The following is a 27417-nucleotide window of genomic DNA, read 5'->3' as shown; positions in this document are numbered from 1 at the left end:
CCCCAGTTGCCACAGTAATTTCACGTAGAAAATGACCATAAAATGGAAAATCGAAGGACAGATTCACTCTCTGAAAGGAACAACATCAGAAATAAAATTGATATTGTGCAGAAAGATAAGAGAAAACAAAATGAACAGTCTTCCACTTTGAACATGTTTCCTTGCTTTTTATTTTTCACTTAAGCCTTGCTATTCTTAATTTGGAGCTGCCAATAGTTAACCTGAAACAATTCTGTGTAGCACTTAAACACCTGAAATCAGTGAATCTTCATAACTGAAGACTTCAGAAAATAAAATACAACACCAGACATCATAACTCTCTCATAAGAATAAAATCAATAAAAATTTGTAGAGTTTTTCCATTAAAAAAAAAAAGTTGCTTTAACCTCTTTCTTAAGAGGAGACATCAATATTTAAGCTCTTAGCAATACCTAAGTTTTTCAGGATGGCCACTGCCTTGGCTGCAGGTGGTTTGCTCCTCTGCCACATGCTCCTTCAGATTCAAGAGCTCTCCCTTACATCCTGCTGCTACTTGGGTGCTTATCTGATGAAGGTTGGTCACTGGAAGGCAATTCTTCCATCAAACCCACATGACACCAATTCCCAAACCTCTCTGTGCTGTTAACTAGGAGCTGAAATGATTTCTAAAGAAATATTCAACAAAGCTATTAACAAAACTCTACTTAAAGTACTTATTGCAAAATAAAAAAGTAAGAAAAAATATCTTTTTTTCCCCATCAGCCTACAGGTGACTATCCTCTATTAGTTGAATTCACAGCAGAGAACTGAAATTTGGAGGACAGACTCTTCTCCTCACCTAAGTTCACGATAAAGCACCATTCAAAATCAAACTCATTTTCCCTCTCCACCTATAGCTCTCTCCTTTCCCATCTATTCAACTCCTTTCCTAAAGCTCACTAACTATTGTGGTAACCCCTAATCATCACTTGGTGGCCTACCTGGATAAACTCCGAACAAACTGGTAATCATGACAGAAAGAAGTAAGGTCTTTTAATGTTTAAATGTAGTATGCCATAAAACCAACATCACTTCCATGATGGGAAAGGAGGAAGGGAAAGGAGGAAGGGAAAGGAGGAAGGGAAAGGAGGAAGGGAAAGGAGGAAGGGAAAGGAAAAGTATTTTGTCTTTATTTTCCCTACCATTATTTCTACCCTGGGTTTATTATTTTCAGATTATGTCTGAGTATTTATTTTCTTGGGAAGAATTATATTTACATGCACCAGAAATGTTTAAAGAATTATTTAGCATGAAATTAACAGCTGAAGATTTACAGTAACTTTAAATTAGATTTGCTTTCCACTTAAGTGGAAGACAGAAGTTTGACAGGATTTATTAGCACTCTTTAAAAATTTTTAATTAGAATGAAAAATCCATTTGCATTGTGTTAATTGGACTGAGTAGGTTCTAATGACCTTTTCTGTATATATATAAATATGTATGCACAACTGAAAATTTCTAACAAAAATGGTATATGCAAAAGACTGGATTAACTTAAATGAGATTTTTACCATGTTCTGAAGTATTTGCTGCTGAAGTGTATGCTATGTTTATGTATGTGCTCCATTTAAATTACGTCTATGCTCTACCAAAAATAATTTCCAAGAATACTGTTAAAAACACCAACTTTCTGACCAAACCTTCCCTCTTTCATTTATACACTATTCTGTTTTACCTACTAACATTAATTTTCTGAATAACACAATAACCATTAAACTGTTTCAAAACAAAATATGCCCCCTTAATAGTCTTCTAAATTGCTATAATATAAACATTAGTATAAAGATGTTTCCAACAAAAACTTGATCCTATGCCCACTGAAGCAAGATATAGATCTTCCATTGACTTCAATCAAAAAGTGATGCCTTAAATTCTGACGTGAAAATGTTAAACATAGACGATTGTTTAGTGTAATACTGCAATAAAAAAACCAACAAGAATTAAGGAATCTTTTAAAGTCTAATATTGTAACAGCTACTAGAAATAAATGTGTTTTGACTTTTTCTTCTAGAAAGAATATAATTTTTTCAGAAAGAATATAAGAATTTCCAGCTCACTGGAATAAAAATGTTTTCTCCATGCTTAAATGATAGAATGGACTGACAGGAAAAAGAATTGAGTTTCCAAGTATGAGGTAATGCTGTATTTAGTTCAGTGTCTGTGTAATCAACTATTAGATATCTAATCTAAATACATTGAGCATCCTAGACATACTTAAAATTTTATTATACAGTTGAGAATAAGGTGACAATATATTGGGGCGGGGGGTTGAAATCACTACTGGTGATATAAATCCTGCAGGGCTAGATGTTTTAATTGTTCCATTAACATTTGTGTGTTACTTTCCCCAAACAATAACTGTGCTGTTTATAGAACCAAACCATCTCGTGGATCCTCTCTTTACTACTTTATCTGTAGAAACATAATCAACTGGCAGTTTCTGGGAACTCTTAGGATTACATACTTCCAAATGAAGGAAAACACACACATTCAGTGTAAAATTTTTAGCATTCAAATTTTTAGCACTCTGACATTATGAGGAAAAAAACATTAATACTTAGCATATAGTAATTTAACTCCTTGTTCTACTATCAAATATATCATTCCCCTTTGCTTTCTGTATTCTGAACTAATTACCACAGTATTTCTTCTTGCTGCCTCTTATATTCCTCTGAGCCAGTCACTTGGCTGCTGTAAGGGAGATAACAGATAAACTAAGAAAAGATGAATTAAACTTGATTTTTCTCAGCTTTGAAACTATCAAACACAACTGCATCTTTAAAAACTGTACAACTTTTAAATAAGGCAATAACTAGATTTTGTTTTTTAAATGGCAAAAACCAAAGACTTTTTGTTGGAGATATGCTGGCAAATGGATGAAACAAGAACCCCACGAACCACAATTCTGAGTTGTAACTTTCTTTATTCAATTTATGCTAATATTGACTCTTCTGTGTATGCAGTTTACAGCCGCAAGAGTGATCTGAGAATACAAACTGTAAATCTAAAGAATTAAGCCTATTATTTTCATACCCATTGTACTAGGCAGCATGATTACACTAAGTTAAAGATTGTCATATAGTAACAGAATTTGTAAATGTGATCACAATTTCAAGGAACAAATAGCACAGACTGTAAATAACATTCTCATGAGTTTTATCAGTTGTCCTAAAAGAAAAAAGTAAGTGTGACACCTCGTACAAAATGGAAGTGCAAACACAGATATACTCCATGGGACACAAACTTCAGCAACTTAATCCTGAACTCAGTTCTGTTGCTGTTGACTTCAGCAACGCAACTAGTTTATGGTTTGATAGTTTGTAATCCTTAAGAACAGAGATTAATTTTAAATATATCTGTAAAAGCATTTCTGAAGGACTTTTATAGCAGATGCAAAAAGGCAACTTGAAATCATTTGAGAGCAACACTGTACAGACTTTCACAGCTTAACTAAAACTGAAAAATAAAGCTCTGTGAACAGTAGACACAATACTTCATAATACTACTGTGTTGGTCACTGGTGAAAAATATCCATGTCAGTCAAATAAGAAAAAGGTATTACAACTTACTGCTGCTTGCCGATGGGTATTGGAAAGGATCCCATGAATCTTTACTTTGTCTTTTTCCATTTGGTCTATATTGACCCACAAATCCCGGCTGGTAGAATCATATGGGCCATATGTCCTTGAAGTATAATAATTATGATCTGTATCCTCCTGAAAGGGAGAAAAAAATCCACAGCAAATACAGATTAGAAGGGAAGATGCATCTTAATTTTATAAAACTTACCCTTGAAATACTGAGTTCTGTTGTTCCTGGGAGCAGCAGAAAAGACTACATTGCAAGTCAACAATGAAGAAAAAAGTACAGAAGTTGCAGAAGACAGTTCTGCTCCTAACCACAAGCAGTTGGCATGGCAGCAGTTACCTCATGCAATCATTTTATATTATGATTATAATGTTCACTATCCCCAAATCCCAATCATACAGTTCCTGTAACCACATCAGTGAAATCTATGGCAAAATGTTTGATGGCTTTCAAGGCAAGATGGACAGTAAATTCCTGTAACAACAGCCATGCTCTAACAAAGCGATGAGCAGTACTCACAGCTAACACCTTAAAAAAACCAGTATTTTTTAACATTTCTAAATATAATTTACTAGAACACCCTCTATATTCTACAGGAAATTCCAAAATTTCTGTCAAGGTCAGTAGCTATGATGGTCTGTACCTTCCTAAAAGACAGTGAAAGAAAAAAAAAAAAAGTGCACAGTCTGAGGTGAGAGATGAAACACATCCCAGATTCACAGTCTTCCTTAACTTGTCCCGAGCTGTTGAAACTATAAAATATTTAAATCAACAGCATTGCAAGCTTTCTGCTGAATAGGTACATGTAATACTGTAAAAGAAGTACATGCTGGTATTTCTCAGTTCCTTCCTCTTTTCCTTCTCCTCTGTGCCAAAGCAAAATAAATAAAGCCTCAATGATAGTGTTTTAATATTACATTAAACTTGGAAAATAAACAGAGACATAGAAAATGGAAGAGACTGACTTAGAATTTAGAATTACCCCTAGTGATGGAGAAGTTCGTCTCCTGCAGCACCTTCTATACCCAGCAAGCAGCGTAGGACTTCCCTCACATCATGCTGTGCTGCCATGCAGACCTGAAACCCCCTCCCCACAACCCACTCCCCAGGACATACACAACCCATTCCCACTGATGTGGTCCTGAGTTGAAGATATACTTGGCAAGGGCTTATATTCTAGATGAAACTGCTCATGTTCTAGGTTAAATATATTGACCATACACCCTGTTTCAGATGGATTTCATACTATGTTTACACCATTACTGATGCATTTTACTTAATCTGTTGTAGATATAATCAGGTTATTTTCTCCTTTTTATGTCTGCTGTATCTTCTGCTGTACTTTATATGCCAGGATGTACTTGCCCAGTAAATCTCAGTGACACTTATGAAGCAACTTCTAACAACTTCAACAGCTCTAGGTTAGTCACACAAGATAATTAAAACTATACTGTCAGAAGGATGACAAAAGCCAGACACCTTACCAAATTGAATTCATCTTTAATGGTAAACAGAAACAGTTATTAGTGTCAGGTATACAAAGGAGATACAGTAAATTAAAAGGTTTTGACAACAAAGATATATTTTCCTAATTTATCATTCTGACAGAATTTCCATAGAAATGAAAAGTTACATTTAAGGCAACACAAAGTCTTAAGGAAAGAGCTCCAAAAGACAAAGAAGAAGAAATAACTACCAAAATAGCTTGTTGTAGATAAGTATGCAATATTTAAACCATAGTAAAAACTGCAGAGTTTTTGCATTTCCAATTTTTCCATAACTAATAAAGCTACTCCATTTAATTACTAGTAGCTAAGCACCTACCTTCACAAAGGTAGAAGGCTATAACACTAAGCCTAGTTGGTTGCTCTGTAAGAATGCCTTAAAATGGTATCTTGACCCATGCTTAAAGCAGACTCATCATACTTATTGTAAATCACTTAAATTACAGCCTTCAGCTCAACAATTTCATCACTGTGTGAGGAATTACTCATGTATAAAAAACTACCAAATATCATGCAAAAAGAGTATAATTTATTGTTTTAATTCAAGTTAAAGAACCTTAGATACTTCTGAAAGGAAACAAATTCACTTCTACTTGGATGACAGAAGGAAAACAGAATTCCCCTTGCTCTTTGAAAAGCTTCATAACCTTCATGCAGATGTACTTTATGAATTTACTCTCACATATTTCTCTCTCACATTTATTTTTATTTATTTTTTTTTTTTTTAAATCCTATCTTTAAATGTACAATATGACTATAGAAAGGAACATAGAGCTAACTACTAAAGTTGGCCTGAGCAGCTCTGGAGCTCTTGGCAAGGTTAGGATCAATGCTTGTATTACAAGTCACTGCCTACATGGTTTTTAACATGCTTTACCACGGAAATGAAATTGCTGGATTCTTCCATAAATTTCACAGCTTCAGAGAAACATTCTATTAGTATCAAAAGACACCTATGAGTTTTCATTCTGAAAAACTGTTTATGGGCTTTGCATGATTGCACTTGCTTCAAAATACATTCTATTCCCTACAGGTCCTATATGCATAGGAAGATGGAAAAACTCTCCAGAAATTATGCTGAATTTGCATGTAACCTACTGAACTAAGACAATAATTTTATGAGTTATATTACAGAGATGTAGAGTTCTGCAAATAAATAGAATTATACATAAATACAAGTATGAAGAAAAACTAACTTTTCAGTATCTTTTGATGACGCAGATGCATGTTACCAAATGAAAGAACATGCAGAGAAAGCAGAGAACATACTCATTACTACTTCAAGAAAATTTTTATTTTTCCTTGTTTTCCAGGTATTTTGGGGATATGAGCACTATTTCTCATTGCTTATCTAGATGTACGTTTCTCTCCAAATACTGCACATACATGCAGTAGGAAGCACCTTCTATCGAGAAGTACAGCATTTAAGCAAAGGATTTTTCCAGAGATTTTTTGCACCAGCTATGAGGTAACCTTTGTGAGTATAAAGGGAATATTTATTAGAACCTCTCTCATAACTCTTCCCTTTTGGGGAAATAATTTGTTTTTAACTTGAGGCAATCCTTGATGCTAAGTTACTATCTTATTGTAGATTGTGAAGAAAATTAATTTCTCAGAGTTTTTGCAAGGGATATTGTCTGATGACACCTTGAACATATTCCCATACTTCTCCAAGTACAACTGAATTTTCTCAGGAAGGCTGAATGCAGGCACTATTCATGAAAGCTCATCACAGCTGAAGATTAAGCCTTCTTTAAATCCTTGGACTTCAGTATTTGTCACATTCAATGACTGAACTTCCATTCCATAAATTACATATACACGTACCCCCAAATACAGTCCAAAAACCACATACCCGTTTCCTCAATAACTGCTGTCCCTTAACAGATTAAAGCTTCAAATGTGTAAGGTGAGCTGTCATAATCAAGATAATATAAAGTAACTATATGTGATATTTAAAAGTAACAACTACGTTACGTCTCTGAAATGCTTTCAAGTTACTAACCGGGATTCTGGCCAAAGATGTACAAGAAAATAGTACTGAACCAGACATGAAACAATAAAGTTGCCTTTCAATGAAATAAAGCATCATGATTCAGTGATGATGCAATCACATATGCAAGCACGGGACTACAGGCTTAATTCTCTTCCTGTCACATTTTTTTCTTTAACAGAAAATGAAAGATACTGTAAATCTCTAGGAGACAGAGGATATTATCAAACAATAATTAGGTTAAGAATAAGAGCCCCTGTTGAATTCAACTGCATGAATGTTTTGCTTTTAAATACTGGATCCAAATGGATACAAACCGCAGACGTTACTGAACAAAAAGCTTTACTATATATATAGATATATATAATATATCTAAATATAGATGTAAGGCTGTAACTGAAAAAAAAACTCCATTAAGTTCAACCAGAGGAAAAGCAGCTGGCATCCAGGAATGTGCTCTGCTGTTGCACAATAGTACGCTGTAGAAAAACTCTTAGTTTCTCTGTAGCTGAAAGAAGAGAGAAAGACCTTCACAAAGCAAATCATTATAGATCAGCCAGCCAGATGGCAGTTACATTTTCCTAGCTTAAGTTTTAAATGTCTTCTCCCAGTCCTGGGAGACTGTTTGTAACATGACCGATGGAAAAAAATCTATCAATCAATCATCCAAGGCTCATTATCTTCAAATATCTGTGATTAAGTGTCATGAGTTATTGCCAGCTGCAATAGAAGACAATTAGACTGCATTTAATTTGATAACTGTTGTCCATTTAAATATTCTATTTATTGAAATTACATTTTCAGGCTGCCACTGAAACAACACCACAATGATAATATGTTAACAAATTGCTCAAATATTGCTAAAATCAGAGATGAGGCCTATTTTAAATTAAAAGAAAGTGCTGCTGGTATTTGCCCCAAAAATTAGTGCTGAGGAAATTAATCACCAAATACTAAGTTCAGAAAGTCATATTTAACTCTGAATATCATATAAACATTTATAGATTAATAGTCTATGAAATTAATCAGACAATTATGCTTTCTAAAAGCTGCGTTTGTAGAATAAAATGGAAAGACTGGAAGGAGAAAACAGGCAATTACATATTTAAAAATAGACTGTTTTTCAGGGAGAAAGCAAAGATGGTAATAAAATGCTTCTTGGGAGGAAGGAAATGAGCCAGCAATTAAAAGTATTTCCCTAATGAAGAAAAGCAGTTCTGGCAATTCATTTTGCAGAGGAAAAAAGAATACCTTTTCTATTAAAATAAACCAGCAATAAGATGGCCCTGCAAGCATACAGCAAAACCAGCTTCCTCAAAACTATTTGCACTCTTACCCAATCTCATGTAATGATTGTTACTCTCTTACTGTATCTCTGCCTATTCTGTCAGTAAAATACAGCTAAAATTGACTTCCAAATCGTTTCAGCTTTTTGTTAGAAAATTGCCCTTAGATTTCTGAACATTATTAGTACCCATCAGCCAAAAACAGCACAAGGAGGAGAACAGAAATGACAACTCATGTAGGACTTGAGCCAGCTCTGCATTGCAGCTGATGGAAAGCCTCTTCCGGCAGCATGTGTTTGGGCACAGTGAGGGGCAAGAGAGATGCACAGTCACACTCCATGTGACCCAGGCAGAGGAAGCATGTGCGTATATGGTGTTGCAACTGAATTTCCTCATCTATTTACCTTTTCTTTAGGCAGGCACTGAGATGGGGCAGGTGGCAAGTATACATGGAGGATACTCCCAGTCTAACAGCCTTTAGCAGAGGAGATGAGACAAGGTATGAGAAAAGGTCATCTATCCTGACATGGGGTCCTAATGGGAAGATTAAGGCCAGAGAAAATGGGGAAAGACACACTTTGCATGCTGCTGCCATATAAGTGCCTTTCAACATAGAGTACCTTAATTATAAACATAACATAGTAATGTTATGATTTAGTTTAATAGGATCTGATATCTGAAGAACCCTGAGGAATGCTTAATTTGAACTGGCCTCTCAAAATGTGAAAGCTCTAATTTCAGTAGATAAGCTATACACAAACTACCACATGAAAGTCTTGCAGAGGATATATATAACGGCTGCTGCTTAGGAAGCTTGATTGTTATGAGTGATTCTCTGATGCTCAGAAGTACCGATTTCATTTCATGAGTGCTTTGCATCAAGGATAAACTCTCTGCTGTTCAATCTCTTAGCAAAAGCATTTGTTCTGTACGAATCTCTACTGAGGAAACATGCAATTTACAGAACTGCCTCACTGCTTTACAATGACAAAGATAAAATCTGCTCTTTTGTGGCTTTTTTGTCTTTTTTTTTTTTAATATCTGATGTGGGAAGAACCTAGGGAAAAATAAACAAATAAATAAATAAATAAATAAATATGTATGGGCATAGCATACATATTCCACATCAACAGTCAGCAGAACCTGTAGACAGCCTGCAAACACCACTGTTGATTACACAAGCTTTAGCACAATCCATTTTGAACAGCTAATATGACTAATGAATGAGGGGAAGCCAATCTAACAAAAGAGGAAATCCTTTGTCTGCGTGCATTGGGATTAAGAACTTAATCTCACACCATATTTTCCATGAAGAGGCTACACGAGTGCTCTGCAGAGTCCTGAAAGCCTGTTGTGTGTGTGCAGTAGTCCTCAAACTCGGGTTTTCACTAGGGCCACTATGGAAGGGACTTTGCCCAGAATCTCACAAATTTACATCTGGAGGTTGTTATTGTAAACACTAAACAATGTCATCAGCTGGGATGAAACAAAAGCATTTAGCTCACAGCTCTCGCCTCTACCTACACAAGGCTTTACACAGCTCTACAATACCTCAAACTCCCACGTTTTCAAACCACACTTTTCTGAGCACCTGACAGCACCTATCATGGAGAGTCATAAATGCTGACAGACAGTCTGGCAGAAAAGGATGCCATAAACCTGTTATTAATCAAAAAAGCCGTTTAGTCTTTCTGGCTTTGTGAAAAGTTATCATGGAGCCACTGCCTTTTTCCTGGTGCTCAGCTGCATTTGAAAGGAAGCTTCCCTCTTGGGGACTGCTATAAAACTGTCAGCCTATTTAGGGGTCACTACAGTGGTCTTGGGTTGTCTTGTCATAAGAGACAAGCTTCAAAAGAGCAAAAGTCTCTGCAGTGCCTTACTTAGAGGAGAAAAGCCAAATCACCAATTCACTCAAAACCCCATTTCAGTAGGGAAATATGCATTATGCAGCTTTGTTCCTGATTTGCTGGAGCAGGAGTTTGAGAAATTACATTCTCAAAATAAGTCTTTATTAAATGCTCTGTAGCACCCACTCCACTAAAAGAAAATAGAATCATAGAATAGTTTGGTTGGAAAAGACCATTATAATCATCTAGTCCAACCGTAAACCTAGCATTGCCAAGTTCACCACTAAAGCATGTCCCCAAGTACCACAGCTACATGTCCCTTAAACACCTCCAGGGATGGTGACTCCACCACTTCCCTGGGCAGCCTGTTCCAATACTTGACAACCCTTTCAGTGAAGAATTTTTTCCTAATATCCAACCTAAACCTCCCCTGGTAGAACTTAAGGCCATTCCCTCTTGTCCTACCACTTGTAGGGAGAAGAGACCAACACCCACCTCACTACACCCTCCTTTCAGGTAGTTGTAGAGATCAATAAGGTCTCCCCCGAGCTTCCTCTTCTCCAGACTAAACAATCCCAGTTCCCTCAGCCGCTCACAAGTTAGCTTTTAAAGATTTAGTATTTTAGTCTTTTAAAGATTCACTTCTTGTTTGGAATGTAATCAACAATGTATTTCTGAGTGTACATACTTTGACATACTTACAGCCATACTTGTGCTATTTTTTCTTCCCTCTAAGATACAGAATAAGTTCAGTTTAATATAATTCCCTTGGTATTAGAGCAACTTTAAAGTCTCTGTAGCCTATTTCTTCCTCTGGTACATATTCAGAAGCCAGGATGGGTAAGTCATCCTTGCTTCTCATTCTTTGTCCCTTCTTTATCAGAAGAGACAAGAAGAAAACAGAGCAACAAAGACCCAGCAGCCCTGAGGAGGGAAAATGGCAAATCTAAATCAGGATGAAAAGTGTTATAGATCTGGAGGATTAAGTTAATATTAGCAGGTAGTTTCCAGTCGATCAGATCTTTCTGTAGTACAGTGCAGGAAGCTGCCTCCACATTCAATGATGTCTGCTGCAATTCCTGAGCAGTTAATATTGTGTTTCAGGGATCCATCAGGGCTCACAGCTGAAATCATAGGACACTAAGTTGTAAGAACACATATGACCAATATTAAGTTGATACAGGCAGGAACACGAGTTTATTAATGCAGTAGCTTTTTACCTGCAAGGATAAAGCCTAATTTGAAGCCTTTAAAGGGCTCCTATGTTTGCCTCATTCAGCAGCAACCTTTGCCAAAAGTGTGCTGTTCAGCATATAGCCAGACAACAGCACGCTCATCACAGAGCCTGGGTATTAAAGGACAAACTGCCTCAGCATGGCTTCTCTGGAGAACGCTCACTTTAAACAGACTGCAGCCAAAACTGTTAGTCTATTTAACCAGAGTCTTTCTAGTTTAGCTCTCACATATAATACACTTGAATCTCTAACTACTGAAACATAAGACTGCCTGAATCATTATGCAAAATTTCAAAATTACCGTTCACGTCTTAGAAGGGTAAGATAGCGATGACTAAAGTGGTTAAGCCATAGCCCTGATTTCCACTGCTCTTTGGGAAGCTTGCTCTTTGCTTTGGAAAAAGTATGCATTTTGCTTTGTTCACGTGTGTTTTTCTATATACATATGTAATAGCAGTTCAGTCAGGACATTCTATACAAGAACATTGAAAAGAACGCTATGTACAATTTTAACAAACTGTTCTCACCAGACACATTTCTCAAGGACTTGTCACAGAAATGCTTCTTTACCTGATCTTGCAGTCACACTCAAAAAAAATACATCAATCCCTTGAGAGGTCTCTAATGTAAGTGCCCCAACTGTAAGACATCATACTTAATTGAGGTACATGTTGGCTAGACAGGCGCTTCCAAGACACTCCCTCTGCATAACATCAGACTCCAAATAAGCTTTCTGCAGGATGTGCATTCTTGCTCTTTTCAGGGGGGATACTCTGAGCACTTTGCAATTAATCAGACAAGATAAAGACACTAAGTAATACCCTTCTTCTCCTGTCACTGAAAAGTGCTACTGCCTTCAGGGTAACTCAGCATCTGGTTGTTCCAATATTCTCAAATATTTCTAAATTATACTAACACAACATTCTTTTTGATAATGTTATTTTTCTCTTGTGTATCATTTCCAACTCTATGCTGCTCTTTAAGAGTAGAGGGATTCAAAGTGGAAAAGTTTCATAAACTGTTATTTCTGTTTTCAGCTAAATACAGGACACTAGAAGATAAAACACAAGGAGCTACAGAATTATGTTTACTTCTTTTTACAATTTCAAGTGAAAAAAAAGTGATGGCAAACATGTATATCCTCTTCTAACCACTAAAAACAGAGAAAGATGAAGACATGAGATTTTATGTACATTGCAAATCAGGTTTTTTTTTTTTTTTTTTTTTTTTTTGTGGGGTTAGGGGGAGTGAGGAAGAATGTCAACATTTTGACCCTAACCATTTTTATTTTGCTTGATATAATTTGTTGGTATATCTGTTAAAAAAAACCCCAACAACTTGGCCATTTCACTTCAGATTTAGATAAACAAATAGGTAGCTGAGCAAGGTGGTATTTCATTTGCAGGTTAGACACTTCAGTGCAGCTGTCTGTGTAAGAGCTAGGTTCTGAGCTCTCATTATCAGAGCCATAGACCTAGTTAAATGCTGTCAATGAAGATTTGTCAGCTCAGTAAGCTTTCAGATCCACATTAGAGGAAACTGAATATCCACCTTGACTGCACTGCCTGTACTGATCATGGACAAGATGACATTGCCTAAGCACAGGAGGAACCCAGGGCCGTTTGAGACTTGCAGATATGATTCAGGACCTAGAGCAGACCTCTATCCCATAGCAAGGACCATTGAGTATAACCACTGTGCCTAAAATGGTAACAGTCACCTATAGCTAGGCAACTGAATTTCACCTTAAATTTGCACCATCTATGATGGGATTGTTTACCTCACACACAAGAACTTGCACATACTTCATGTACTTGGATATCCAAACTGGGGAGCTGAATTTTACCTTCAATTTCAATATTAACTACAACTAAAAAAGCAAACCACATCTACAGACTCCAGCCTTTCATAAATACCACAGTAGCCTAGTATTCTATATAAATTGATATACATTATTAGAGCACTATACAGATGTGTGCCACCCTTAATCGAATGTTTATGTAAGAAACCAACTTCTGCATTGTATTCAAGAAATTACTTTGATTTCCAAAGTGAGGGAGTAATATGCCCGACATGTACCATGAAGATAATACTAATATAAGGAAATCAACATTTATACACTGTTAATGACTAAATGACAGCATTAAATGTTTTATTTCCATTTTTATAATATAAAAAACTTAAATTCTTTTCTCATATTAATATAACTTTAGTCCAGCTGTATAGCTTATGAAGTACTTTTTCAACAGAATGAAAATTCTCAGAAATAAGTTGCTATTTCCTTCAACTACGTAGTCATCAGTTGTACAACTGTAAGAACTAAGGTTTTGTTTTCTAAATATATAGGGACACTTGGGTCACTTGCTTGTAACTCTGGAAGGAATATGTCACAAACATTCTCAAACTTGCTATCAACCACTGTGCCAGCCAGTCAGTCATACCCCCTAGATTAGCACCCACCAGGCTGCTAACGTGTGGAAGCCACACTGTTGGCCCACTCCTGGATATGGATAAACAGTGGTAGCACTTTGGAGTCAAACTATGCCTGTTCTAGCACTGGAAGGCACTTCTCTCATACACCAGGAAAGAGGCATCCACACTTTGCATGAGGCAGGAAGAACCTGAGAAAGCTACTTGTTTTGCTGTCAGTACTGGAGCAAAAGGGGAATACCTCCGAGAGATCATGGCATTTTATCCCTCATGGCATTTTACTGCTCTGCCTGTATGAGATCAGACAGCTAGAATTTCCATCTACAGTTTCTCCCCCTTCCTACTTCTTTTGTTGCCAAGGCTACAGAAAGAATACTCTAAGAGTGGTGCTTTTATTTATTTAAAAATTTTAAACCCTTAAAAATCATGCAGCTTGATACAAATGCAGGAAGCAAACCTCCAGTAATCCTGTCACGTCTCTCTACTTCTGTTAAATATTGTGCTACTGAGTCTGGCCAGTATGTGAAAGTTTGTTCTTTATTTTTTTCCTCCTTGTTATTCACACTGCAATTTGGACGGGGCTCTGAGCAACCTGATCTAGTTGAAGGTGTCCCTGCTCACTGCAGGTGGGTTGGACTAGATGACCTTCAAAGGTTCCTTCCAACTCAAACCATTCTATGATTCTATGAATTTATTGCAGACCCTCCAAAATCTCCATTGTCAGTTTTGTGCTCTAGAAATAAATATACTGTTTTATTATTGATAGTCTATGAAAAGCTAGACATGCTGCACATGAATGCATAACAGTGTTACAGAAGAAAGAAAACAATCGAACAAAAATGTTATTTTTATTATTTATTAATGTCTGTTCTGTGTATTAAATACTAGAGCTATTAAAAGGTTTTCTTCAACATTTTCTTCAGCATTTTTGGAAGGATAAATGAATGATAAATGAATGATAAATGATGATCCGAGGGCTGGAGCACCTCTCCTATGAGGACAGGCTGAGAGAGTTGGGGCTGTTCAGCCTGGAGAAGAGAAGGCTCCGGGGAGATCTTATAGCGGCCTCCCAGTACCTGAAGGGGGCCTACAAGAAAGCTGGGGAGGGACTTTTCATAAGGGCAACTAATGACAAGACAAGGGGAAATGGGTTTAAACTGAAAGAGAGGAGGTTTATATTAGATATTAGGAAGAAGTTTTTCACTGTGAGGGTGGTCAGACACTGGAACAGGTTGCCCAAGGAAGTTGTGGATGCCCCCTCCTTGGAAGTGTTTAAGGCCAGGCTGGATGAGGCTTTGAGCAGCCTGATCTAGTGGAAGGTGTCCCTGCTGATGGAAGGGGGATTGGAACTAAATGATCTTTAAGGTCCCTTCCAATCCAAACCATTCTATGATTCTATGATTCTATGAACATTTTACAAATGGAACTTTCTTAACTCTCACCCTCCTTTTGATAGGAATTTTGAGCTTTGGCTCCATTTATTTGTCTCTTTGAAAAGCCTGCATAACTCATGCAATCACAATGAAGACAGGCCATTAACTTCCTCATAAATGCCAAAAGCTCTCAAATTATAATTAGTAAATTTACACACAGTCAAAGGAAGTGTCTGACCAAATTTTAAACGATGTACCAATCTGCTTACACGCCAAGTTGTTACTGGTTTGAGATAACAGATAATTGACTCTCCTATATTACAAAAACATGAAAGATTTTCAGAGTGGCACAGAGTAATCCATCAATGTCAGCAGGATTCTTACAGCTTTGAAAATCTATCCCTAAGGATTGGTGTTATCCAAACTGGAATTATGTGGCTTAGTGTAACAACTTTTTAGTTAGTTACCCGAATTCCCCTGCACTAACAACTCAGTAATATATTCACCCTCCCTCCCTGCTCCAAACCAGCTATGCATGATTTGCTGTGTGCTGTTAAATGAGTTTGGGCTGTTTGTTTTGCACAGGTTGAAATAAGCATCATCCTCTGCTTTTTGCATGACTGGATCAATACAAGTCTCCCTCATGAGTGCACTTCAGGTGAACATGGTGAACAAGAAAGTGTCTGGAAATGAGAGACCTTCTCAGTCTTCATAACCAGACTAATATTCACCTTTCACTAGCTGAATCTCTTTCCAGTCAAGTTCTGCAAGCAAGGGCTGAGGCATGTACAACTGAAATAATTAATTCAGAAAGAAAGTACAAGGTCTGTTGCTACCGCTTGTAGCTCTTTTCAGTCATGAGTTCAGCAATTCTGGAATAACTGTGGTGTGCTTTAGGAACTTGGAGATGAAGAGGGATATGGAAATGTAAAATATTATCATCAAGAAAATTCAAAGGCAGATTCCATTAAATTCTGAATCCCCCATCTCCTTCTTTGCTATAAAAATTTGTTGTTGTTAAATTAAATGCCTTGTGTGCCAACATAGCTAAGCATGTGCAAATGAACTCAGGATTACCATGGAGAACTGTGAATTCCCTTACTTAGGAGTGTTCTTTTTTTTTTTTTTTTTTTCCCCTCTCCCTTCCTCCTAATTTTAAAAGACAGAGAATGAATCTCATCTCCATTCTTTGCTGCTTTCTTTTTCAGCTATACCCAAGTTAGTAGTAGAATCATCATCCCTTGAGTTTAGATTGAGAATAACGGAAGTGTTGACAGGCTCATTGCTACAACACTTCTTGCAGGGTTGGCAATGAATTCAGTTCAGCTGAAGACTGTAGCAAGATCCAGTGCAAGTGTCAAGATGACCTTGATTTAAGTAAGCAATTAATAAATTCAATACAAAAAGAAACATGAGTCATTTGTCTAGTTTACCATTTTGCAACTGAAAGCGTGAAAGACAAGACGACAGTTATATATCAGTCTGCTGGCCAGCTAGAAAGTATGATGTCACTGGTGGAAAACTCAGCTGGACAAACAGAAGAAAAGTGAGTAAATTAATGATTGTCCCTGATTCTAATTCTAGTTGCAGGTGACATACTATTTGGTTTGATTTAGTAAAAGTAGAGGACTAGGATGTTTCATGTGTTACCTACTCTGTTTCCAGACCATTTAACTTTCTGTCTTTTCTTTATAGCTATTAAAAATAGTCAGTTAAATACTGTATTTAATAATAATTTACAGAAATTTTAATTTTATTTAGGATGTCATCTGAAGCAGCTTGTTTTTTTTTTTTTGAGAAAATTCAAATACTTTCCCTAAGAGTACATGAAGAAGTAAGGAACTTCTTTTCCCCTAGCACAGTTTGAAAAAAAGACAACTTTATTTTTCTGAAAATAAATCACATTCTCCATCTCCACCATCTCCAAAGTAACAAGGTACTTTTCTAAAACAAACTGTTGAAAAGTGAGAATAAGAACATTTTAACATATCAGTAACAACCTTCTCAGAAAAGAGTGTAATAAAAGTTGTTTAGAAACACTGCAGGACTATGCATCTTAGCCTTCAATTACTGTACCATTTAACAGGAAATTTCAGCTCTCTGACAACAAAAACATGACATCTAAAAATTCTGCTACATAGAAAAGCAGAACATATATCCAAGATGGTTTCAGTGCAATCCAGTACATCCCAAGACTTCCTTCAGTACATCCTAAATCTCTGCTGTAACTTTCAAGCCTTTAACTATGAAAATAAAAATACGACATTTAACTTAATTTAGTGAGTGGATACCTATAAGAGCACAACAACAGCTGTACTCTCTTAGGACAAACATGTTTTTAGTGTCGTCCCCAGAACTGACTGGGAACCATGCCTACGAGGAGTAAAGGACCCAGGGCAAACAGTGGCAACTCCCCATTTTTCCAAGGTTCCAGTGATCTTCAGAAACTCCCTTTGTGTTTAATAAGCCTTGACAAATTTCTATTTCATTAATTTGTCTAATTTTGTAAATTTTGGCATCTGCAATATTCAGTGTCAATGAGCTCCAGAACTTTCAGTTTAATAATGTGCAATAGAGAGGAATCATACGGGATGCTTGTTTAATCCTCTAGAGCATGACGGAGACATCAGAGCCGTGAATGGCACACAACCAAATAGAGACTTCTGGACTTAAGTTACACTGGCTTAAAATCAGCAAGACAGCTGTATTTTAAATTCAACTGAATGTTAAATGGTCTTAGGCAACATAAGATAGGATCTGAAATGGCAGAAAATCTGATATAATACTACCTTCAACTGTAAACTCACATTTTTTTAGTCACAGTATTTTCAGCCCTTGAAATGCCAGGGCTATACTAGATGATCAAATGTTAATAAAGGATTGAGAAAAATATTTGCAAGCCTACAGGAGAAGCCCAAATTTTCCCTCCCTCTCTTGAATGAATCCTTTATATACACCAAAAATCAAATAATGTAGTAATTATTAATTGAACAAGAAACTGTACTTCCCTAAAATGAAAAATAAGAATGAATGCAACTTTTGTTACGATATTTTGCAAGTAGACCAGGTAAGCTGCAGCCATGTAATTAAGTAAGTTAAAGTGTATTTCTTCACTTAGAACTTAAAATTATATTAAAACAAAATTTGCCATTTCCTCTTATATTAGGCAAGGGCTCAATATTAGTTGAGCTCAAGAATATAGTTTATGATCTGTCCCCAAAATGAAGCAACATTAGAAAGCAGGTATCAAAGATAAAACTGATTGTCGCTTTGGTTTTTTAGTTGTTGGTTTGTTTTTTGTTTTTGTTTTTTTCCACATGGCTTTTTGCAAATACAGACTTCAGAACAGAAGTACTGCTCTTTTGCTCTACAAAGAATCAGTCAACTCCAGAGACAAATCTTTGTTCTCCAAAGCTTCATTTGTCTCCACTTATAGGTCAAAGCCTAAAATCTAGTTAAACCTTTGTACTGAATATGCATTTCTTTGATACTTTATAATCCATATCAAAATGTGACTATGCATTAAGAAATAATTCTGTCCTGATGCAGAGATCAATAGCATACCTGATTTTATTACACTGAATGAGTATATCAAATACTGTCCATGGAATTCACTCTTGCATTGTTGAGGATCACCAAAAGGGAAAGGAAGATACAAACACTACTTAAGCAAAATATTTGAACTATAAATTTAAGAGCTAAATGAGCAGGCAACTCTACACAGCTAATTAAAGGCTCTTAGAGATGGCAAGTCAGAAAACAGACTTTAGAAGCAAAGCATGTCTCTCTCATTGCTTGGGATGAGGAAAGAGAACAGAAATACTCATTAAAGTATGTGCTAATAAGGACTTTTTCTTAAATGCACAACGTTCTTAGTAACTTGGAGGGACCATGGTTTCAGAATATAATGTTAGTAACACTGCTCTACTTCTAAGTCCTCCTGATGCAACTGGCAATAAAACATTGGGATGGGAAAGGAAAATACAAGGAAAAAAAAAAAGAAAAAAAAAAGGAAGAAAACAGAGGCAGGCTTGGCCAAACTGACAGCTCACTATGCAACTACGATATTGTGTAGTTTTGAGGCTTCAACTATGCATGGACAAGCTTTTCTACTTTTAATGCAGTGCATTAGAGCAGTAATCACAAAACTGCCTTATCATTTGTCCAGCTGAGTGAAATTTAATCTTAACCATTATTTTTTTCCTTGCTCAGACTTGCAATAAGAACACAGTAGTGGGCACACTGACACTGCTGTCAGTAGCTGAGAGTAATTGCTCTCAAATCCCGAGGGCTGTAAAACTCAATCTCTTCTGTTGTTTTCACCAGTCAGAATCAGACATCTTCACTTCCATGAATAAGTAGGACTGATAAGGGAGAAGCCTTCTTCTAAGCAGAAACTCTGGGAGAAAATGCAAAATTGAGCAAAATTCTGTTGCCAGTAGGAAATCCACCAGTGGTGTTCTGATAGGGGCAAGATGCTTTTCAGGTCTAACCTAAAGTGATTGCTAAAATTTACATTTCAAACACTGTCTAGAGACACTAAACAAAGGAGAGAAAAAGAAGGAAGGGTGTCTTCAGTCAGCAACAACTCTATTTTAGTTAAAAGCAATACACAGCAGGAGATATCAGTGATATCCACAGGAATAAATGAATCACTTCACTACCCAAAAAATAGATTTGTTTTGCACGGAAATAGCCACAATTTTCTGTGCTCACAAGTACCCACAGGAGGGGTGGACAAAGTAAAATACAGTTGAGTTCGATTTGATTTAGCATGCTCAGCATGCTGTTTCTTGCTCAGAATGGAATAATTGCCTGTCATACAGTTGCGATAATTCATTCTCTTTTAAGACTTTATATGAAAAAAAATGTTTTTCTCACTCTTTTCATGGTGAAAAGCAATAAAACCTTAATGAATAGTATGGCTGCACTCAGCTCAAGCCTGACTATAATTTAATCTATTATTTTATTGCTGGATTTCTTTTTGATATTTAAAGTTTGTGAAAGACTATTGTTTTAATATAGTATCTCTATACAATGGCCACAAATTTGAAAGTAATTCACATGTTCCAAAGTTTTTTTGCAAAGTTTGTTAGCTCCTGCTACTGCCAATGCAGGCTGTATATTAAAGACTGTTCCATTTCAGTTTTTCTGTATTTTGCTTTTCAGTGTTGTACTGATCACTAGGGGTTAAGCAGTCACGAGGATCAGGGTCAGAAAATGGTGAAGCAAAGGATCAAGCAAGTTGCCTAGAAATCTGTGAAGCCTGCAGCTAGAGCCACTTTACAGAAGATCTAGGATAAAGAGACAAATATTATAAATATAGAAGGAGAATCACTTAGCCATAATCACAGGATATAACTTAAAAAAATATGTATGTTTTAAACTCTGGAAAAATTATTATGCAACATTTGTGCAATGCACAATTATATATTATGTCATATAATAATGCATTATATGCATTATTAAGCTTCAGCTCAATGGCCATGCCTATATTAGCAAGTACTGTGGCAAAACATGAATGCATTTGTGGATACCAGGGACCCAATATCCATACTAGATCCATTTCAGGGATCAGTTCCCACTCCATTAAGTGCAAAAGAGCAACAGGTAACAAGAACCTCTGCTACCTGCCTTCATTACCTTTATGGCCACAGGGTTTGACAGAAGGGTTGGTCATACCATGACCACGAATCTGAGTTTATTTTAATAATGTTAGTATTTATTTACTTAATAACACTGAGTTATTATAAAGCACACTTTTCTTTTATGAGAGTGTGTGAAGAAAGCTAGTATATTTCTCCCATTTTTCTCCTTGTTTGAAAGAACACATGCCAAACTAGACATATTCATTAAGACATATTTTCACGCTTATTGCTTTTTCAAGGACTTACAGTGTTCGCAACAACAAATTCCACCCTATATATTGCATTTCCTAGGCTTTATTTATTCTAAATAAAAGGCACTTCTGAAAGTCCTGAGCACAATAAACAAAAGCAGTAGATTTGCTGACGATACAAAGCTGGGAGGAGTGGCTGACATGCCAGAAGGCTGTGCTGCCATCCAGCGAGACCTGGACAGGCTGGAGAGTTGGGCAGAGAGGAAGAAGGTAGAAGACTTTAATGTTTGGCTTTGTGACCCTTGGGAAGAAATATGCCTTAGCCACGGATGCTCCCATCTTCAAAGGGAGACTCTTTAATGCTCTTATTTGCCATGAGGCCAAGAAGCCAAGGTTGCACTGCAGCACTGCATCACCAGAATACTGTCTTTTTGGGGTTCAGCTTTGCAGTTGATTTGGAATGTTGACAACCTATTTCTTCACCTGTCCCAAGGCTATCTGCTTTGGAGATTTCTCTAGGACTGTAACATTTGTGCCCAGCTGTACAAGACTAGATCTCACCCTTCTTACACTTGTCCCTCTTCAGAGCTTTCTCACTGTCTCTGGTTATGTTATGTAGTGGAAATGAAACCTTAATAAACCTCTTGCAGAGTATGGCCCCACAGATTTGCATGTTCTCCTTCTGTATTTGGGCAAAAGTACCAATTGCAAATAAAGAAAATGGGACCAATCTCTATCCCTAGGAACCTTTTTGGATTTACAATATTTTAGTCCCTAACTGGCACATTATAATAACCCCACTAAACTAGGAAAAAAGGGAATATTTTCAAGATTGTCATACGGTTTTATAAAGTGCTCATGTTAAGCATTTTTTATACACTGATTTTACCCTATAATCTCCAGCTTGCTATCAGCTCTCCAGAAAGAGACCTATATGCCTAAAAAATATGGCTTGCAGCAGAAACCCATTTCTTCCAATCCTTTGCCTTTATCTTGGCATCTCCAGTTTTGTGGGTTTGTGCTGTCACAACACTGCACCTGTGGACCACAAAATTCCCCATTCTCCAGCAACACAATGGGACTTGGAGGTTTTGATTTCTCCTTCCCAAGGCCCTGCCCATTTCAGAAGGTCCCACGCATCAAATGGCTATAGCCACTGCTTATGCTAGTCACTGCAATGCAATTCAACTTCCAGAGAGCCCAGTCTGAGGGAATATTTTTATTCAAAAAAGCAGCTGAATATGTACATTATTTTGCCCAAGCTCTGTCCTGAATCACAGTGCCAAACAAATGCAGGAGGCAAAACAGAGATGTGAAGAGAGACAGCAAATGCCCCAGGGTCTCCAGTGGCTGCACTGCTCCAGCTCTTGGACCAGAAAGACAGCATTTCTAAAGAGATGACCATTATCATATTTTCTACATATAGGAGCAGATCCACCCTTCCTACTGCAGAGATGTGAGAGACTGGTTTACAGTGCACTTTCTAGAGCTGTTCCTGAAGGCCTGAACTTCACATTCCACTCAAGCTGATGTTAAAACAGTCTCTGGATTAGGGCTGATGGGAGACCCAGCATATTCTTTAAATTCACAGGTACACTAATTACCAATAATTCCAATGGAAAGACCTGAATGAAAAATCTCATTACTTTAAAATATCAAAGAAAGCCATTGGAACTAAGCTATGCTTAGCTGATTTTATTTTCCACATTATGACTGTATAGATTTGCTAACACAGCAAATATTTAGAGTTAATTTTAGGCAGTGTGAAGAAATTTCTGCATACTGCCTTCACTTTTGTCCTTTGTTGCTTCCTTTTGGGGGAGGGGGGGTGCTTATTTTGGTTTTTAAAGCTGGATAGAAAGTAAACTCATTATTATAAAGAAGAGCAGAAAACAGTATCAAGTAAAAATTAAAGATATATTCATGATTGTCAGCCTTCCTGTACAAGAAGTATTCCACATTTGCATGGCAAGCCTGCAAAATACTTCAGAGAAAAATAGTATCCGTGATGGAGGAATGCTGCAATTCTGTAGTGTCATTAAATACAAGTGGCAGGTAGTACTCATCTTCTGGATTTTCTTCATGAAGAACTGCAATGCACACAGAAGAAGGGTTTTAAAAAAATCGATATGCTCTCTGGCACTACCGATAAGCTCCCAAGCTGCAGAAAACTTTGCAACATATGGATTCTTTCACTGTGAATATCTACTATACACTTCGCTTCCTCTATAAAGCTGGGCATCAAGGTTTTTTTGTAATATGGCTGTATGTTGTAGTGGGGATTTACAATGGAATCCGATAATGTGTAAAACCACAACTCTTATCTTATTGTGCTGGGAAGACCCTAGAAAAAGAGAGGGTTGTGACAGAACACAAAACCTGAATTTAATAAACTCTGTAAGGGTGATGTACTTTTGAGGTTAAGACACTACAAGGCCATTAATCTGTCAGGAAAGATGGTTCTGGAAAAATACCATTTCTACATATGTCCACTTGCAAGTGTTCACTTTTTTTCCTGCATGTTGCCATGTATGAGTGTTAGAGTGGGAGCTCTGACCCATTTTGCTTCATAAAAGTTTGGAACTCAACTGAAAAGAGACACTTCATGGGGATCTACAGGTAAGCCATGGAAAGATCAACTACACAAACTTTCCCATACCCGAGACGACTTCTACTTTACCTGCTAAAATAATTACAAGCAAGATTGATCTGTGCCATACCTGAGTGAATTGCTACAAGTATGGCCAGATAGGGATTGCAGGGGACAAAAAATAAATCATAAAATCAACATGAAATTCAAAAAAATAATTTGCCAACTAGCAACTTCCATGTTTATGCAAGAGAAAACATAATTAGTACTGTGCAAACTGGGAAGCTTAAAAAACAAACACAGAACACACCTCTCAGAAAGCATTATTTTTTTATTTATGCTGTAGAGACACCATTGCCTCTACTGATGGCTTTTATATTGCTTGGCTTTTGTTATTGTCTAAAATAAAAACCCAAAATCTGAAAGCTGTTTTGCTTGTCTGAGAGCGAGCTCCCAAGAACTGAAAAATAAATAGCACTGCTGCTTTGGAAGCAGAATATAAAGACTGAAAGTGTTAAGCATAGCTTATTCCAGCTGTATTTTACTGAAAAATAGGATGTAAATTTTATTACTAAGAAAACCCAAACCTAATATTTAAACAAATAAAATCAGTAAAAATACAATAATTATAATATAACATTTGCTATCTGTGCATAAGGACAAAATCAATTCAGGCAGTGTGTTTATGTAGAACCACTAAGATAAAATAGCAGAATTCCCACAAATCATCATAGACAGAGACATTTTGCACCAATCAATCACAACTTAACACTACGGTCAACATCTGCTCTCCCTACACTACTCAAAACTGAGAGTAGCTTTAAAGACAGAACTGGTGCTCACTTGGATTTACATTATATCCACATGAGGGCAATCTGGCAGTTAATGCTTTTTAACACGCAATCAGAGGTTGAATGAAACCATAAAAGAGAGGGAGAATGTCCCAAGAAATCACATAGATGGATTTGATCCATGTTATTCTTCTTTGGAATATCAACAATCATATAGTATGGGCAAGTTGTTTCAATAACCAACCTGGATTTTTTAATGATTTCTTATTTCTCTAGGGCATTTTCCCCTTCATGCTGGATACCACTCTCCATAAAGACCAGGCAAAATGTCATAAATTAAGGTGTTTACTCCAAATTCTAAGAAAGTTTTATTAAAAAAAAAAAAAATACTACTTCCTTTTCCAGTTCTCCAGCAAGAACTGCTACAACATGGGACTTCCTATAGCTGTTTTCCAGCAAAGAGAAAAAAAACCAGAAAGGACAGCCTTCAGCCTCAGAACAGGAGAAAAAGCTGGCTTCCATGTGCTACCAGGGTCACAAAGACCATAAGGTTCTCTTCCCCTATCAATATTTGAGTACACTGAGGTAAATGTCTTTATTTTTTACACACCCTCAATCAAAGATAACAAATGCAAAAAAAAAAACCCCAAATGGATTTAATTTGTACCTCAATCTGGGTAGCGTTGTCGTGTCCCTCTTCAAGCAGCAGGTCCGAAAACCCCCCTGGCTCAGAGGAATCCTGGCCCATACTGGCTCTGTTGGTGTCCACTGATTTGAGAGACTCTGAGTGCCTTCTCCACCTGTGGCTACTTACATGTGAATCCACTCGCACATTTTCCTCCACTCCAGGGAAGCTCTGAACAACTTCATAAAACACACCTGTTTGATAAAGGGGACATGAACAAGATAATAAGTGAGTGGAACTTTGGTTTACTAACCATATTTAAAAACCTAAGAATAGTATTTTTTTATAAATGTTCCGAACAACTCCATAGAATAGCTATTTGTATCTCTGATAAAGTCTCTGCAACAACAACATTAGATTTTGAAATAAGAGATAGCATATTACAGTTCTACAAAATCCAATAATTTGGACTAAATTGAGGAAAAGTTTTCCCTGTAACTTTTGTAACTTTGTTACTTGCTACCCATAGTTGTAACTTTTCAAAATAAAATAAATCTAAGAAAAAAAAACAGTTAATAATCTAAAAAAACAAAATCAGAGGAGGCCCAGAAACACTGATATCGACTTAGATTTTCCTACTGATTTTATGTACAAAGAGCCTGGAAGCCATGGTGAAAGGTGAATAAACATGAGAGGCATGAAATTCCCATAAACATCTGTTCCAATGCAAAAATAAAGCTACCCCATTGTACAAGTGATAAATACAAATGATGTGTAAAGTCTGCAGACACACACCATATCCCCTGCAAAGGGTGAGCAGTTGGGTGGTGAGTTTTACATATTCCTTTTCGACTTTATTCATGTTAATTCACAACTTTTTCATGCCAGTAAAACCATCACCAAGACAAAACCATAAGTTCTTTAGTAGTTTTCCATTTGTTCAATTCAAAGTAAATCAAAGTATTTTTTGTTATTTATTTCAGTTAAAACCATCAAGACAGGGTAGAGTAATTTTGCACACTTTGCACTAAAAATCAGATATGCTTTTCATACTGTCTTTGGGTCTAAAAGAAGTAGAGGGGTGCTCGGTGCTTTTCATGTGCCAGGAAGAAGGAAATCTTATTCAAAAAACAGAAATGTGAGGATGTGAGGTTCCAAATAAACTCTTGAGAGAAGTGTCAAACTAAAAGAAAAATACTAAGAGAAAGGACACACTGTAAAATAAATTATTTGTAGAAACATTTCCATTGCCTCTGTTTGGCAGAAGCTTCTGAGCAAAGGAAGGCATCACTTCCAAGGTCCTTACTAAGCATTGCATAGTTTGTCTAGATACAGAAGAGACATAAAAATAGAAAATTACCTGTCAAAAGCTTAAATAAAAGGTAAGATTTTCCTGCATCATAGCAGGAACGGGTATAGGAGTCATAGATATAGGAGTATCTGCCAAACATTTTTATTGACAGACCAAAAAGAGTTACAATACAGAAACAGTCACTAATATGCTTTAGGCTCAGTATGATTCAATTTTTCTATCAAACTTCCCAAAATCTATTTCCTAAGCTATCTGATCAGTCTCCATCACAGTGAAATTAATGTAAGCCAAAGGTGCTTTGTCACCTAGAGAAATCAGAATTTAATAGAGATGCAAAATAAGCATTCTTGGGACATAACTTTCCTAAGACCCCAAGTAATCAGACCTTCTTAAAAGCCTTAGAACACTTGTTTTCAAGAAATTGCCACCGCACTCCCTGTTTTATCAAGCAATCAGCTGCCAGATGCAGAGGGACAGCTCAGCAGATGAACTAACTTATTCCTCTGCAGTCCTTATCAAAATCTATTCAAAACTGCCCTCCCTGCTTCAGCTTGGAGGCACTCACAATGCTGTTATGGGGATAAGGGCATCAGAAAGCTGACTTCTCAGACACAATCACAGCCAGATGCTTTCTGCCTGTGATAGACGATGCCTGAGGCTGGATCCACCGAGGCAACACTTGCCCTCCTGCCGCAGCTGTCTGCAGCACTAAGACACCTCGGCACCCTCTGTGAGGCACAGGGAGCATCAGACACCTACAAATGGGGGTCGCAGGTCACAGTGCAACAGCTACATCTCTGCAGGATCCCACTCCCTTCTTCTGAAACCTTTCCTGGCTGCCCTTGGAGGCTCAAAACCCACATTCAAAGAAAGAGAGGCAAAAAGCATATTTACCCCCATTTTGCACTCCCACTGCAGCCTAATCTTTTATGGCCAACAAGCACAACGTTGAGGCAATCACCTGAATTAGCAAATAGAAAACGAG

At 36.9% G+C, this 27417-nt stretch overlaps 1 protein-coding gene across 1 annotated transcript; it reads right to left on the bottom strand.

The window, feature by feature from the left end:
* LOC104526498 (plexin domain-containing protein 2-like) lies at nt 1-26571 on the bottom strand (the record flags this gene model as incomplete). Its single annotated transcript, XM_010169958.2, has 4 exons — nt 26481-26571; nt 25163-25374; nt 3588-3734; nt 1-70 (listed from the first exon to the last, which is right to left on the bottom strand). Coding segments are annotated over exons 1-4 (520 nt in total), but the record flags the coding sequence as incomplete, so codon positions are not given.
* Between the last annotated feature and the right edge of the window lie 846 nt (nt 26572-27417).

Source organism: Antrostomus carolinensis, unplaced genomic scaffold, assembly GCF_000700745.2.
Source record: "Antrostomus carolinensis isolate BGI_N321 unplaced genomic scaffold, ASM70074v2 scaffold21816, whole genome shotgun sequence".
NCBI classification, from domain to species: domain Eukaryota; kingdom Metazoa; phylum Chordata; class Aves; order Caprimulgiformes; family Caprimulgidae; genus Antrostomus; species Antrostomus carolinensis.
The sequence above is the reverse complement of the archived record's forward strand: the minus strand, read 5'-3'. Positions and strand labels throughout refer to the sequence as shown.